The sequence below is a fragment of the Salvelinus sp. IW2-2015 genome, linkage group LG7, assembly GCF_002910315.2.
Source record: "Salvelinus sp. IW2-2015 linkage group LG7, ASM291031v2, whole genome shotgun sequence".
NCBI classification, from domain to species: domain Eukaryota; kingdom Metazoa; phylum Chordata; class Actinopteri; order Salmoniformes; family Salmonidae; genus Salvelinus; species Salvelinus sp. IW2-2015.
Window position 1 is genome coordinate 12,305,815 of NC_036847.1, and position 16,325 is coordinate 12,322,139.

The following is a 16,325-nucleotide window of genomic DNA, read 5'->3' on the forward strand; positions in this document are numbered from 1 at the left end:
GGACATCTACTTTGTGCATGACACAAGTAATTTTTACAACAATTGTTTACACAGGATTACTTCACTTATAATTCACTGTATCACAATTCCAGTGGGTCAGACGTTTACATCACTAAGTTGACTGTGCCTTTTAAACAGGTTGAAAATTAAAAGAAAATGTGTCCATGGCTTTAGAAGCTTCTGATAGGTTAATTTACATCATTTGAGTCAATTGGAGGTGCACCTGTGGATGTATTTCAAGGCCTACTTCACACTCAGTGCCTTCTTTGCTTGACATCATGGGAAATCAAAAGAAATAGCCAAGATCTCAGAAAAAAAATTGTACACCTTCACAAGTCTGGTTCATCCTTGGGAGCAATTTCCAAATGCCTGAAGGTACCACGTTCATCTGTACAAACAATAGTACCCAAGTATAAACACATGGGACCACGCAGCCGTCATACCGCTCAGGAAGGAGATGCGTTCTGTCTCCTAGAGATGAACGTACTTTGGTGCAAAAAGTGCAAATCAATCCTGAACAACAGCAAAGGAGCTTGTGAAGATGCTGGAGGAAACAGGTACAAAAGTATCTATATCCACAGTAAAACAAGTCCTATATCGACATAACCTGAAAGGCCAGCTCGCTTTTCCCCCAGCATTGTCCCAGCCATATCCGCGGCAGCAGGAAGAATTAAGTCCTCCACAATAGCATGGGGCTTGCCTGTCCTAGTCACTCGGTAGCTCACAATACAAGACGCTTCTAGCCCCTTCTTATTAAATAGTATCTGTTGCTTTTATAKATGTCTTACTACTCGAAAGTCGCCTTAATTCTCGCTCAAAAAACTCCTGTGGCTTATTTTTCAAATTGACATGTTTTGTTTCTAAATGTCTGCGCAAGAGTGAAGGTTTCATAGAGTTGTGAGATAGTACTTTTGCACATATAACACACTGTGGCTGAGGAAAGGCACTACTCCCAATATAAGTGAACCCCAAATCAATGTAGTTCTCATCATATTGCGCCTCTTCGATGGTCCAACGTCCCTGTCTGTTGTTCGGTGCTTTCCCGGGTAAGGGGGCAGTAGATCTTCGGCTGCATCAGATTCACAACTGTCAGTGTCCATGCTAGCTGGGCTAACAACAAATGTAGATTTACTGATGCTAGCATTGGATGTGCTCGTGGAAGCAGGGCAATTTGTGTCGTCGACAGGTGCAGGTATAGTACTGCCCCAACGAGGCGAGGCTGTGTCTCATTAAGCCAGGGAGTGCTTGGGGATAAAAGAGGAAGCGGACTGCACAAAGGGGCCGAGAATGGAGAGAAAAATGTGTGTTATGAGAGTGGGAGAAGAGAGAACAATATCTGTGAGATTACCCGTTGTGACCTGGACTGTCAGATTTACCCCCCTGGTGTACCGAACCGGATTGGCTGAGGACCCGAGTTTTAGGATTACCCCTGGAGAATGGAATGGACAACGAGAACAGCTTGTGGACTGAAGTAATTGGTGAATTCTCCCTTCTTCCCCAGTGTACAAAAATCCCTAAAACTCCCCATTCGCATTCTAATTGTGCTACTGGTGCATGTTTTGTTACTGAACTTGGTGATGTGGAAACCCTACACCCTTGAGCCTGCTACAACTTTTACTCAAGTATGACAATTTAGTACTTCCACCACTGGATGTGGCTGGGGGTTAAAGCATTTKTTTCACATGACCCATCAATTTAGACAAGTGTGTATGGGTAAGCGTCATCTAATATTTTTATCTGGATACTTTCTGTTTACCTGGAAATGTTCCTTATTGTAGGTTACTACCACTTTTTTAGTCTTAATCTTTACTACACTACTCACTGTTTAGCACATGGCCTCATGTGAACCCTGAAAGAGATGGGTGGGGCTGGCTTAAGAGGGTGTGAACAATGCRGAATGGGTGTAGACAAAGGAGAGCTCCCTAGTAGGTACCAAAACATTTAAAGGCCCTGAGTGAGTTTACAAGTGTATCAACTTTCATGGTAGAAATACTTTCCCATTGATCCTCAAATGCCGTGTATGATATACCATTTCGTAGCTCTGAGTCTCTACTTTTATCAAATAAAAAATAAAAAAAATTCAAATGTTGCTACATAAGACTGAATCCAGATGGTGAGTCACATTTATACATTTTTGAGCAAACGGAATGAGCAGCAGCGACGTTTGGCTACATACATTAGTGGAATTCCCGTGAGAGAGTAACTGTTAATGTGACTGGATGTTAATTATTTGACTAGGCACCTGTTTTTGACATTTGTGTTATTTCGCTGAACACTAGATGGTTTAATTTTATTTTAGGCAGTGAAACGAGGCTACTCAGGCGAGCAAAAAAAACTCACCCAAATGAATCACATTTTTATTTGGCGTACCCCCGACAACATTGTGCGTACCCCAGTTGAGAAWACCTGATCTAATCAACGCAACATTATCCTTGGTTTAAAAATTACAAACCTAAAACAATATCTGCCAATTAATTTCCAGCAATATTGCCCCCGTCTGTCTTTGTGGTGTGCATGTTTGTCTATCAATCCGTGTGTACCCAGTTGGTGTGATAACCGTCTTGTGGGTTGACAGAAATAATTTCCCTAAAACCTCAATTAAATGTTAACTGCAAAGTACACTTACCTGGCAGAAGTATATCATGAGTAAGTATATCATTTGTATCTATTTGCAATGAAATTAGCAGCAGCAGAACCATCGCTAGACCAGCAGATTAGACGGCACATTCCTCACTAGCTAGATGTGTAATTAAAGTGTTAGTTTTCTTCCAGACCCCACCCCCAAAAAAGGTATTCTGATGRGATTTAAGCTTTGACATGGACTCAGAACATCCSATTTTGTAGTTTCTCTATGAACCATTGTAATTGAAAAACTAAAAAATATATAAAACCAGTTAAAATAAAACTGAGAACAATAAGTTTGGAAAATATAAAACATTATTTGGGGTAAAYAATAATCAGTTTTTATAGAGCCCCCTTGGAGTTGTTTATTAACCATTATTTTACCAGATATATCTTGTACACTAAAGATCCAGGGGAGAGAAGAATGTACCTATTTGAAAGCTTGYYAAAAAAAWMTGAAGCTTGCGACATGTTTTATTTAAAAGAAATAGCTCTCATGCTAGAAAAGGTTGGAGACCCCTGACCTAGCTAGCAAGCAATCTGCTACCTATGTGTGAACACTCATCCTTGATCCAAAAATTACACTGTTACAGTATGGGCTTATTATGTTAGTGAGTTTATTTAGTTAGTTTTCCGACGTGTGCAATCTGCATAAAGCAAGACACTTGGCGCAGACATATCATTCAGGCCATGTGCTTGCATTCATAAGATAGATTGTTAGCTAGCTAAATTAGAACGTGTGACTAAAACCAGTGTGGCAAGCATTTTCAGTCAACAGCGCATGCCATTTGCAGTTGAACTATATAGCGAATAGATTTTGTATTGAATAACAGTGTAATTTACATGATGCTTTCAGCAAAAAAACATTGTCTTAACGAACAGCTAGCACATGCTTGTCATAACCATTGAGCTATAAAAGAACATAACACACTTTAATTGCAAGGTTGCCATAAGGTATTTGTTTTCGTAAAGCACTGTAGTGAATCCATTCAATAAAAATGCTGACGCTGACACCTATTTGGTGACATTACAAACTGTATTTCACTGAATTGGTTGTGAACTTGTGACTAGCGACGTTTCAGATTTACTTTGAGAATAAGTTTAATTCATTCAGCCCATGTTTATTAGTGTGCMTGTGGTGCTWCAGCACAAACACTAATGCATTCTTATCCACTGCCATAGACAGATGTTTAAATTGTACCTATACAAATGTAAACTGAACAAGTGGTTTAAATTTAGTTTGATATTTATAGAGGATATAGCTTTTTGGTGGTCATCATGTAAACCCCCACAAATATCTTAAATAAGATGAACTGTAATATTTAGAAATCATAATTTTGAGTGTCTTAATCCTCTACAGCAGGGTTTTCCAACAGGTGGTTTTACTTGGCCCCCTACGTTTTCTGTGCAAAAAATTATAATATTCATTATTGGAAATAACACCAGGAAATCAGTTTCAAGTGATTTGAATTTTGGAAATCTGTTTCCAAGTTTTCCCACGCATAAGAGACACACGTGATCGTATACAAATGTAAGCAAGTTTTGAAACTATGTTTTAGTAAAATATTATATCCGTTTGGGCTTATTGCGGTCAATTTGCAGTGTAAATTTGTAATTATGTTCCGGCCTCGAGGCCATCCGCTGAAGAGAAAGTCGGCCTGTGGCTGAATCTAGTTGATGATCCCTGCTTTAGAGCACAATTTGTGCCTACATTTTTTTTCCATTCCAACTCTAAAAAAACAATATATTGGCAGATATATAGGTAATTGTTAACTTTTGCCTCCATAAAATCATTATCGGACCCAAAAATCCCAAATTGATCGGGCTGTAATAAACCAGCCCAGACCATATGATGCTAGATTACAAGATCAGCTGAATCAACAATTTCTCCACATTATTACCACCTATCTTTCTCTTTGTGGACACTGGTGTTAATGAGAGCATTTTCTTTCAGGGCGTTACAGCTGTGGTCTTTTACCTGACAGGTGAAAGCTGCGTTGATCCAGCTTGTGCCTTCGCTCGGAGTATGGGGTTTTCTAGGGGAAACACAGTCATACATTAACCCAGAACTTTGCGTTAGAAATATGGTGTTGGTCCACTCCTTTTGACCAGATCCCTATGGTCATAAATTGTGCACTACATAGGGAAAAGGGTGCTATTTCAGACACAGCCCTACAGTTATTTCCTGGTTATGAAGTGCTTGGGCAGACACTGCAAATTAGTGCCTACTACCCATAAACCCTGTTTCCCGGACACAGATTAAGCCGAGTACTGGGTGACAATGCATGCTCAATGGAGAATCTGCATTGAAATAACTTTTTATTCTGGGACTAGGCTTAATTCTCTCAAACTGGCCCTTAGTATCCGTACCTCCAGTGCGGTTGTCAGGGCTGCCGGGTTGACCACCTCCACTCGGGTCGATGACATCTCTGACCTGGACGAGGACTGGCTCAGCTTCACTCTGGAGTCCAGAAAYTCCTTGTCGAAGGACTCGGGCAGGCCCAGTTGGCCCGGGGAGCCAAAATGGAGGGTGAATTGTTCAGTCTCTCCTGGAGAGGGCTGTGATTGGAGTAGAGGGGAGGGAAGCACTGACTTCTGGAGGGCCGTGGAGGTCAAGAGGAGCTGGGAGGGAGGGCAGAGGGGAGACTGGGCCAGGGAGAGAGCCGGCTGGATTGGGCTCAGCTGGGGTGGCAGAGAGGAAGAGAGAGAGATATGTACAGTATGTGGGAAGCCAATAGAGTTGGTCCTACAAATCATAATAAATAAATAAATAATACTGTTAACTTAAGGATCGTACCCTTTCTTTAAATTTCTGCCTAAAATTACATACTCAAATCTAACTGCCTGTAGCTCAGGACCTGAAGCAAGGATATGCATATTATTGATACCATTTTAAAGGAAACACTTTGAAGTTTATGAAAATGTAAAATTAATGTAGGAGAATATAACACATTAGATGAAGTTTACATACACCTTAGCCAAATACATACACCTTAAACTCAGTTTTTCACAATTTAATCTTAGTAAAAATTCCCAGTCTTAGGTCAGTTAGGATCACCACTTTATTTTAAGAATGCGAAATGTCAAATGCCAAACGATTATGTTAGGTCAGTACCTAGTCACAGAAAAACACAGCCATTTTGCCAGCCAAAGAGAGGAGTCACGAAAAGCAGAAAGAGATAAAATTAATCACTTACCTTTGATCTTCATCAGATGACACTCATAGGACTTCATGTTACACAATACATGTTTTGTTCGATTAAAGTTCATATTTATATCCAAAAACCTCGGTTTACATTGGCGCGTTATGTTCAGTAGTTCCAAAACATCCGGTGATTTTGCAGAGAGCCACATTTTACAGAAATACTCATAATAAACATTGCTAAAATATACAACTGTTATGCTTGGAATTTTAGATCCACTTCTTCTTAATGCAACCGCTGTGTCAGATTTCAAAAAAACTTTACGGAAAAAGCACACCATGCAATAATCTGAGTACAGCGCTCAGACACAAAGTCAAGCCATACAGATATCCGTCATGTTGTGGAGTCAACAGAAGTCAGTAATAGCATTATAAATATTCACTTACCTTTGATCTTCATCAGAATGCACTTCCAGGAATCCCAGTTCCACAATAAATGTTTTGTTCGATGAAGTCCATCATTTATGTCCAAATACCTCCCTTTTTGTTCGCGCGTTTAGCCCAGTAATCCAAATTCATGAGGCGCGTTCACTAGGTCCAGACAAAGTCAAAAAGTTCCGTTACAGTCCGTAGAAACATGTCAAACGATGTATAGAATCAATCTTTAGGATGTTTTTAACATAAATCTTCAATAATGTTCCAACCGGAGAATTCCTTTGTCTTCAGAAATGCAATGGAACGCAGGTCGCTCTCACGCGTGRGCGCTTGACCAGCTCATGCCACTCTGGCAGACCTGTTACTCAATCAGCTCTCATTCCCCCCTCCTTCACAGTAGAAGCCTCAAACAAGGTTCTAAAGACTGTTGACATCTAGTGGAAGCCTTAGGAAGTGCAATATGACCCCATTTCTACTGTATCTTGGATAGGCAAAGAGTTGAAAACCTACAAACCTCAGATTTCCCACTTCCTGGTTGGATTTTTTCTCAGGTATTTGCCTGCCATATGAGTTATGTTATACTCACAGATATCATTCAAACAGTTTTAGAAACTTCAGAGTGTTTTCTATCCAAATCTACWAATAATATGCATATCCTAGCATCTGGGCCTGAGTAGCAGGCAGTTTACTCTGGGCACGCTTTTCATCCGGACGTGAAAATACTGCCCCCTACCCCAAAGAAGTTAATGACCTAAGAGTATGTAAACTTCCGACTTCAAATGTAAGTACATTATTTACCTTCAGAGGTGAATGTATCAAACCAGTTGCCGTGATAAGTTTTTTGTTGTTGCGCATACTCCTCAAACAAGTGTCCACTGGGATTGAGTCGTACCAGGAGGAGGGAGACAAGCCCGCGCCGGGAAGCGAGCCATCGTCCAAGGAGGACCTCAAGCTCCCCTTTATGGAGGTGGAGGCACCAGACGGACCACCCGACACGGGAATCCTCACATGCCAGTTCGGGATGGCCCAGTTAGAAGACCCCAACCTCCAGAATGCAAGGGGCCAGGTAGTCACGGTGGATGGCGCGCTATCACCCGGGGTAAATGAGTGGCCCTTGCCCATTATAGGGGTGCCATTTTGAGCAGGTGGCGATGGATCTGCTGGGTCCGTTGGTGAAAACCGCAAGGGGACACCAATAGATCCTGGTAATCGTGGATTAAACCACCTGGTATCCGGAGGTGATCCTGCTACGCATGGCGGCAGCGAAAGGTATCGCACYGGAGCTCTTCCATTTATTCAGCCGGGTGGGTATTCCGCGGGAAATCCTGACGGGCCAGGGTACTGCGTTCATGTCTCATGTCTTATGTAATGAAAGATATGTAATGAAAGATATCTGCAATCTTTTACGAATCAAACAGGTGAGGACCACAAACAGACAGGCTAGTTGAACGCTTCAATAAGACCCTAAAGCAGATGTTGAAGAAGGTCACCGAGAGAAACGGGAGGAACTGGGACCAGCTGCTGCCCCACATGATGTTGCAAGGTACCCCAAGTGTACACTGGTTCTCCCCCTTTGAGCTCCTGTATGGCCGTTGGCCCTGCGGACTGCTGGGCCTAGCCAAGGAGGTCTGCGAGGACCAACCAACCCCCCCCCCCCTTCACAGCGTGGATTACATGCAGAATGAAGGCGATGTGGCCAGTGGTGAGGGAGCACATGGCCTAGGCGCGTCGTGTATACAACCGGGGGGCCCAACCACAAGAGTTCCACCTGGGTGAGAAGGTCTTGGTGCTGATCCCCACAACGGAGAGCAAATTCCTGGCTACGTGGCATCGTCAATTATAAGGTACGCCAACCGGGGAGAAATCCCCTCCAGCTTTARCATGTGAACCTATTGAAGTGGCACGCATGAGAAGCGCTGTGAGCAACATGGACCTGGCCACAGCAGAACCCGCTCTCTGTCGAAATTTCAATGGGGGAAGACCTCAGCCCGACCCAACAACAAGCGCTCAGAGTTGATCCAGCAGAATACGGCCGTGTTTTCTGAGGTGCCGGGGTGCACGGATCTCGTGGAACATCATATCCARACACGTCCTGGAGAAAAAGTGCGTAAACAGACATATCGGATACCAGAAGCCCAGAGGGCGGCGGTCCAGCAGGAACAGGGCCCCAGCGACCTTTCAGTGACTCATGGGCCGCATCCTGTGCCCGCACTGTGTACGCTGCTGCTTATTGGGATGATATAATCATGCACAGTGAGTTGGGAGTCCCATCTCTGTAGGTTACAGGCGGTGGTGGATGCGCTAAGGGATGCGGGACTGACCGCGAACCCCCACAAGTGCAAGCTGGACTACGCCGAGGTGGAGTACCTGGGCTATCGAATAGGGCGGGGTAATGTGAAAATTGGGAATGGCCAGTACCCAGAGGCAGGTGAAGTCGTTCCTGGGGTTACCAGGCTACTACAGTCGATTTGTACCTAACTTTGCCCCAATAACTTCTCCCCTCACTGACATAACGAAGGCACGCCTACCCCAGAGGGTGCGYTGGACGGATGACACAGAGGCGGCTTTATAGGCCGTGAAGGATGCGCGTTGTTAGCACCCGGTACTCGTCACCCCGGACTTCTCAAAAAACCTCCTGGTCCAGACAGACGCGTCTGACACAGGGGTAGGGGCCGTCTTGTCCCAAGAGCAGGAAGGCGAGGAGTACCCCATCATGTATGTCAGCAGGAAGCTCCTCCRGAGGGAGAACTACTCGATTGTCAAGGAGTGCCTRGCTGTGAAGTGGGCGCTGGACACCGTCAAGTATTACCACCGCGGGAGGAAGTTCACCCTAAACACTGACCATATCCCCCTAGCGTGGACGGTATGAGGTAAGGGCACAAATGACCGCGACACAAGCTGGTTCCTGTCAGTCAAGTCATGCAGTCTATGGACTGAAAGTTACAGCAACGCTAGTAGCCTTGCACTTATGTCTTTTCATGTTTTTTTATTTTTTTAAAGTTGCTTTCAAGTGCAATTGTAAAGAGAAACCGGGCATTAAGATTAATAGGCATTTGTGAATAACTCCAGTTATCTGTGACACTTGAAATACTMTCAGATTGTAGCTTAATTCTGCTCGTTCACGTTTCCACAGCATGTTTAGCACGTTTTGTGTCTGAAATGTGGTAGCCTATTATAAATGTAAGTTGAATGAAACCAAATGCTTTGCTTCGCTACTCTRTCAATTGGACAATTTTTGTGAAAGTGACCTACATGCTACTGAGCAAAAATATAAATGCAACATGTATTTAAGCAGATATTCACACCTCAGTAGGTTTTATATATTTTTTGAATTACTTTTTGCTAGGTATTACTGCACTGTTGAAGCTACAAACACAAGTATTTCGCTGCACCTGCATAATACATCTGTAAATCTGTGTACAGTTGTGGCCAAAAGTTGAGAATGACACAAATATTAATTTCCACAAAGTTTGCTACTTCAGTGTCTTTAGATATTTTTGCCAGATGTTACTATGGAATACTGAAGTATAATTACAAGCATTTCAAAAGTGTCAAAGGCTTTTATTGACAATGACATGAAGTTGATGCAAGGAGTCAATATTTGTAGTGTTGACCCTTCCTTTTCAAGACCTCTGCAATCCYCCCTGGCATGCTGTCAATTAACTTCTGGGCCACATCCTGACTGATGGCAGCCCATTCTTGCATAATCAATGCTTGGAGTTTGTCAGAATTTGTGCGTTTTTGTTTGTCCACCTGRCTCTTGAAGATTGACCACAAGTTCTCAATGGGATTAAGGTCTGGGGAGTTTCCTGGGCTTGTACCCAAAATATCGATGTTTTGTTCCCCGAGCCACTTAGTCATCACTTTTMCCGTATGGCAAGGTGCTCCATCATGCTGGAAAAGGCATTGTTCATCACCCAACTGTTCCTGGATGGTTGGGAGAAGTTGCTCTCMGAAGATGTGTTGAACCATTCTTTATTCAWGGCTGTGTTTTTAGGCAAAATTGTGAGTGAGCGCACTCCCTTGGCTGAGAAGCAACCCCACACATGAATGGTCTCAGGATGCTTTACTGTTGGCATGACACAGGACTGATGGTAGCGCTCACCTTGTCTTCTCCGGACAAGCTTTTTTTCCGGATGCCCCAAACAATCAGAAAGGGGATTCATCAGAGAAAATGACTATACCCCAGTCCAATCCCTGTACCTTTTGCATAATATCAGTCTGTCCCTAATGTTTTTCCTGGAGAGAAGTGGCTTCTTTGCTGCCCTTCATGACACCAGGCCATCCTCCAAAAGTCTTCCGCCTACTGTGCGTGCAGATGCACTCACACTTGCCTGCTGCCATTCCTGAGCAAGCTCTGTACTGGTGGTGCCCTATCCCGCAGCTGAATCAACTTTAGGAGATGTCCTGGCGCTTGCTGGACTTCCTTGGGTGCCCTGAAGCCTTCTTCACAACAATTGAACCGCTCTCCTTGAAATTCTTGATGATCCGATAAATGGTTGATTTAGGTGCAATCTTACTGGCAGCAATATCCTTGCCTGTGAAGCCCTTTTTGTGCAAAGCAATGATGATGGCACGTGTTTCCTTGCAGGTAACCATGCTTGACAGAGGAAGAACAATGATTCCAAGCACCACCCTCCTTTTGAAGCTTCCAGTCTGTTATTCGAACTCAATCAGCCTGACCAAATGATCGCCAGCCTTGTCCTCGTCAACACTCACACCTGTGTTAACGAGAGAATCACTGACATGATGTCAGCTGGTCCTTTTGTGGAGGGCTGAAATGCAGTGGAAATGTTTTTGGGGATTCAGTTCATTTTCATGGCAAAGAGGGACTTTGCAATTAATTGCAATCACTCTTCATAACATTCTGGAGTACATGCAAATTGCCATCATACAAACTGAGGCAGCAGACTTTGAAAATGTATATTTGTGTCATTCTCAAAACTTTTGGCCGCGACTGTACAGTACCAGCAAAAGTTTGGACACACCTCATTCAAGAGTTTTGTCTTTATTTAAAAAATGTAATACATTGTAGAATAATAGTGAAGACATCAAAACAATAAAATTACACATATGGAWTAATGTCGTAACCAAAAGTGTTTGAAGAATCTCAAATATATTTTGATTTGTTAAAGTAGGCAKCCTTTGCCTTGACAGCTTTACACACTCTTGGCATTCTCTCAACCAGCTTCATGAGGTAGTCACCTGAAATGCATTTCAATTAACAGGTGTGCCTTGTCAAGTTAATTTGTGGAATTTATTTCCTTAATGCGTTTGAGCCAATCAGTTGTGTTGTGACAAGGTAGGGGTGGTATACAGAAGATTTYGTAAAAGACCAAGTCCATATTATGGCAAGAACAGCTCAAAGAGAAACAACAGTKAATTCGGAAAATTTCAAGAACTTTGAAAGTTTCTTCAAGTGCAGTTGCAAAAACCATCAAACACTATGAAACTGMCTCTCATGAGGACCGCCACAGGAAATGAAGACCCAGTTACCTCTGCTGCAGAGGATAAGTTCATTAGAGTTACCAGCCTCAGAAATCCTTAATTAACTGCACCTCCGATTGCAGGCCAAATAAATGCTTCACAGAGTTCAAGTAACTGGCACATCTCAACATCAACTGTTCAGAGGAGACTCCGTGAATCTGGCCTCCATGGTCGAATTCCTGCAAAGAAACCACTAGTAAAGGACACCAATAAGAAGTGACTTGCTTGGGCCAAGAAACACGACGCAYTGGACATTAAACCGGTGGAAATTTGTCCTATGGTCTGATGAGTCCAAATTTGAGATTTGTGGTTGCAACCGCCGTGTCTTCGAGATGCAGACTAAGTGAAAGGATGATCTCCGCATGTGTGGTTCCCACCGTGAAGCATGGAGGAGAAGGTGTGGGGGTGCTTTGCTGGTGACACTGTCAGTGATTTATTTAGAATTCAAGGCAAACTTTACCAGCATGGCTACCACAGCATTCTGCAGCGATACGCCATCCCATCTGTTTTTTGCGCCTTAGTGGAACTATCATTTGTTTTTCAACAGGACAATAACCCAACACCTCCAGGCTGTGTAAGGACTATTTGACCAAGAAGGAGAGTGATGGGAGTGCTGCATCAGATGACCTGGTCTCCACAATCACCCAACCTCAACCCAATTGAGATGGTTTGGGATGAGTTGGGCCGCAGAGTGAAGAAAAGCAGCCAACAAGTGCTCAGCATACATGGGAACTCCTTCAAGACTGTTGGAAAAGCATTCTAGGTGAAGCTGGATGAGAGAATGCCAAGAGTGTGCAAAGCTGTCATCAAGGCAAAGGGTGCCTACTTTGAAGAATCTCAAATAGAAAATATATTTAACACTTTTTTGTTTTGGTCACTAAATGAGTCCATGTGTTATTTCACAGTTTTGATGTCTTCACTATTATTCTACAATGTCTTTTTTTTTTATTTTATTACAAATAAAGACAAACCCTGGAATGAGTAGCTGTGTCCAAACTTCTGACTGGTACTGTATATATTATTTTTRGAAAATATGTCAGAAGGCCCATTGGTGCAGTATCAACCCTGTATCTTACCTCTAAGGCACTGGGTCTCTGGGCGCGAAGGCCAGGAGTCTTGCCAGTAGGAGTAAGGGATGGGAGAGAGGGTAGAGGGGGATCCTTAGCTTTGCGGTCACTCTTCCTCCCAGGGACGCTGTAGAAGGAGGAGGGCTGGAAGCCCGCGCTGCTGCGAGGGTGTTCGGGGGGCAGCTCCAGGGCAAGGGGTGAAGTGGGGCCGCTGGCAGGGGAGGCGGACAGGGAGCCCAGCGGGGTGAGGGGCGACCGGGGTAAGGCTATCAGCGACCTCTCGGATGCAGCTATGTGGGGGTCAAAACACAACCACAGATGCTCAGACAGCTGGCCAAGGTATTCGAGGTCAATAGTACAGAGATACTTTTTCTCATATCCACTTACAGTAAATATGTTTTATATCTACTACACCCCTCAAATTCACATCTGGACCTTGAAGCCAGTTCCACTTCTTTTTATTATTATTCCCCTCTAATCAGGAACTGATTTAGACCTGGGATACCAGCTCBGTGCAATTAATTATCAGGTAGAACAGAAAATGTGCATTTCTTCGGACTTCGTAGGGTAAGATTTGAATACCCCTGTACTACACTGAAGTTAGGGTTCGATTCAATCCGTAGCGCTGAAGACCTGCACTACTGTCAGATAYAAATMTAAAGGTCAATGTTCCCACGTTGGCGGAAACTGCATTCACAGTAAACGCTGCATATGTCGGCACAATSGCAAATTACCTTTAAATTGCACTACAGAGCTGATCTTCAGCGCAACAGATTGAATTAAGCCCTTAGGTTTCTTAGACAGAGTGATTGCACCAGGGATAACTAAGGGGTGAATCCTAACTAAGTCCAATTTTCACTCAGTCATGCATTGATATCAATGAATAGAAGAATAAGTTAACATTTTCCAGCGATTGCGTAGTGCCAACAAAAAAAATTTTTTTTCAAAGATTGTAGACAGAACCACAGAATTTGAATCATTGTATGGATAGAATACACAGGTGAAAACCAGGTTCAACTGGTCCTTGGTTGGTGTAGGTGTGCTGGGTTTGCCTCACCTCTCATCCTCTCGATTGCAGGAGGGGAAGGATTGAAAGAGGCCAGCCGYGCAGCCCAAGAAGACTCTTTCGGTACATTCGTCTGTTCCTTGGCCGGGGTGGTTGCCTTTTTCTTCTTCACCTCGACAGCCTCTTGGCAAACCTTCTCGCTCTTTTGCGCTGGTCCGATGGAGCGCTTCTGTTGGGAGAAAATAATCCCATAACATACTTTTATTACAAGTTGGTCATGTAAAAAGTGGTAAAAAACCCCAACTATCCATGATTTATTCCACTGCAATTAAATGTATTGTGATCTGATTGATTTTTGTCTGCCATCTAAACAACTAAAATATAACAATGTAACTGATTTCACCTTTATTACTTACCAACCAAAAAAGTATTATATGTCTAGGAGAAGCATAACGTGAACTTAGATGCATTACCTATATTATTTAATGAATACTTTATTTCATTCTATTTAAATCAGTGATAGAGCCTAATCATGAGGAAAGGGCATATGTGTGAGGGAAGAAAGCAGGACCTTAGGAGCGGGCGGCTCTTCAGTCTCTGATTGGCTGGCGCTGTCGGGCTCCCTGTAGCTCTTGGCGTTGGTGGCGGCGGCTCTCTGGGGCCTCCTGGCTGCTTGACTGGTCCCTGCTGCCACCAGTGCCGCTCCATTGTTCTCCTTCTGCTCTACACTTCTCTCCTTCACCCTCTGTCTCTTCTGAAAGGCGAGCATGACACACTGTGGCCGACAGAGGCAATGCTGACTGATGCAACCATACAAGTACAATTCCACCCATCACTCACCCATTGATTTGGATGGGGAAGCCCATTTTAGGAATCATATTTCTAGGTTGCAACAGAGCAGTAGTAAGGATGAAAAGTTGATTAACTCACTTTGGATTCTAAGGTTTCAAGATACAAGGCTGGTTCCGATTCCCCATCCCTTCTACCCGAAGTGTGCACTAGCTCATTGAGATTCCCCCTCACTGATTTAAAACCATTGGATTGTCAGTCTCACCTTCTTTGGCTTGGCTTTCTCCTTCCCAGGCTTGGGTGAGCTAGGTGGTAAGTCTGGGGACTCATCTAAAACAGAAAAGAGAGAGAGAGAGATAAGGTAGCGGCAGGTCGCCTAGTGGTTAGAGCGTTGGGCCAGTAACCGAAAGGTTTCTGGYTTGAATTCCCGAGCTAACAAGGTAAAAWTACGTAGTTCTGACCCTGAACAGGGCAGTTAACTCACTGTTCAACAGTAGGCCGTCATTGTAAATACGAATTTGTTCTTAACTGACTTGCCTAGTCAKAWWWWTTTAAATATTAAAAAGGTGTAGGCTATGTTTGACTAGTGAGTTCACTCAACACAACAGATACAGACTGATTAAAACTATAAGACCAAACCATACAGTGCTGGCTTGGATTTATTCTTTTCACATTGTCCTTAAATTTCCAGCATGGTTCCAGCAACTACGCTGGATGCTTAACCAGGCCAGCCCAATACAGTTTGGCTCGGTTAGGTTTGGCTCAGTAGTGTGGAAAGGTTAAGTGACGTATAGCGTGAGCGTACATGTGGTGTTGGGGGTAGGGAGGTGGAGCCGGGGCTGACGGCTATAGTCGATCACTTTGGGCTTGGGCTTCCTGCTGGACTCTTTGAGCCAGCTGATCTCCATCATGGTGTCTGTGTCTGTGTCGCTGAACAGGTGCTTCTTCACGTGGCGCCGCGGAGCTGCTACCTGGGACTGCAGTGACAATTCAGTGAGGTGCACACACACACATGGGTACACATACGCAGGTTTACAAATGTATACATACGCACACACAGTCTCACACACACAGAGACAGGTATGTACACACACACGACAAGAGTACAGACACCTTCACACACCGAGATAAGAGAACCACACACACACACAAAAGGAGGCAATCTCCATCTCTCCATTCAAAAGTTCTCCCATCATATTGTGTCAATTACAGTGTTTGCCTCCATACCTTGACTGCTTGGCCCTTCTTGGCAGTGCTGGGGAATGCCCAGGAGTTGTGAATAGCACTGGGAAGAAAAACAGCACTGAATCACATTGACTTAATGGATTATTTACCGCAACACTAGAAGACACTATTACAACACAGATGAGACCCAGGGTCTTTCTCAATTAATCTGTCCTTGATTCCTAACATCCTATCTCCTTGCCTCCATCTCAACCATATTGTAAGAGAATCTCCCCAAGGTCCCTCCCCATGTCTTCTCCAATGAGTTTTGAGAAGAAGGTGAGAAGAAAGGATACAAGGAATCAAGGAAAGACTAATTGAGAGAGCCCCAGTCAGATGCAACCAAATGAGTACTGCCTTCAAACAGCTCCTACCTGCTATCAATGGCAGAGGTGTCCGAGGACATTTTCCCCTCCCCCTAAAGAGAGCAGAGAATTAGAAACCATCATCCACCGGTGCATGAGAATACTATATGGAATAATTTCAAATACCTAAACTGTGCTTGATTGAGCTTGCTTGTTGCGATGGAACCAATTGAAAAGGCCTGGGTTCA

General features: G+C 43.7%; 1 protein-coding gene across 1 annotated transcript in view; it reads right to left on the reverse strand.

The window, feature by feature from the left end:
- sycp2 (synaptonemal complex protein 2) overlaps positions 1-16,325 on the reverse strand; it is a 67,124-nt gene that overhangs the window by 14,809 nt on the left and 35,990 nt on the right. Inside the window, exons 28-36 of the mRNA XM_023991007.2 lie at positions 16,147-16,190; positions 15,776-15,833; positions 15,354-15,525; positions 14,814-14,878; positions 14,331-14,513; positions 13,811-13,988; positions 12,763-13,043; positions 4,993-5,304; positions 4,601-4,658 (exon numbers count right to left, since the gene is read on the reverse strand). Coding sequence (XP_023846775.1) covers positions 4,601-4,658; positions 4,993-5,304; positions 12,763-13,043; positions 13,811-13,988; positions 14,331-14,513; positions 14,814-14,878; positions 15,354-15,525; positions 15,776-15,833; positions 16,147-16,190 — 1,351 coding nt within the window. The remainder of the gene's footprint in view (positions 1-4,600; positions 4,659-4,992; positions 5,305-12,762; positions 13,044-13,810; positions 13,989-14,330; positions 14,514-14,813; positions 14,879-15,353; positions 15,526-15,775; positions 15,834-16,146; positions 16,191-16,325) is intronic.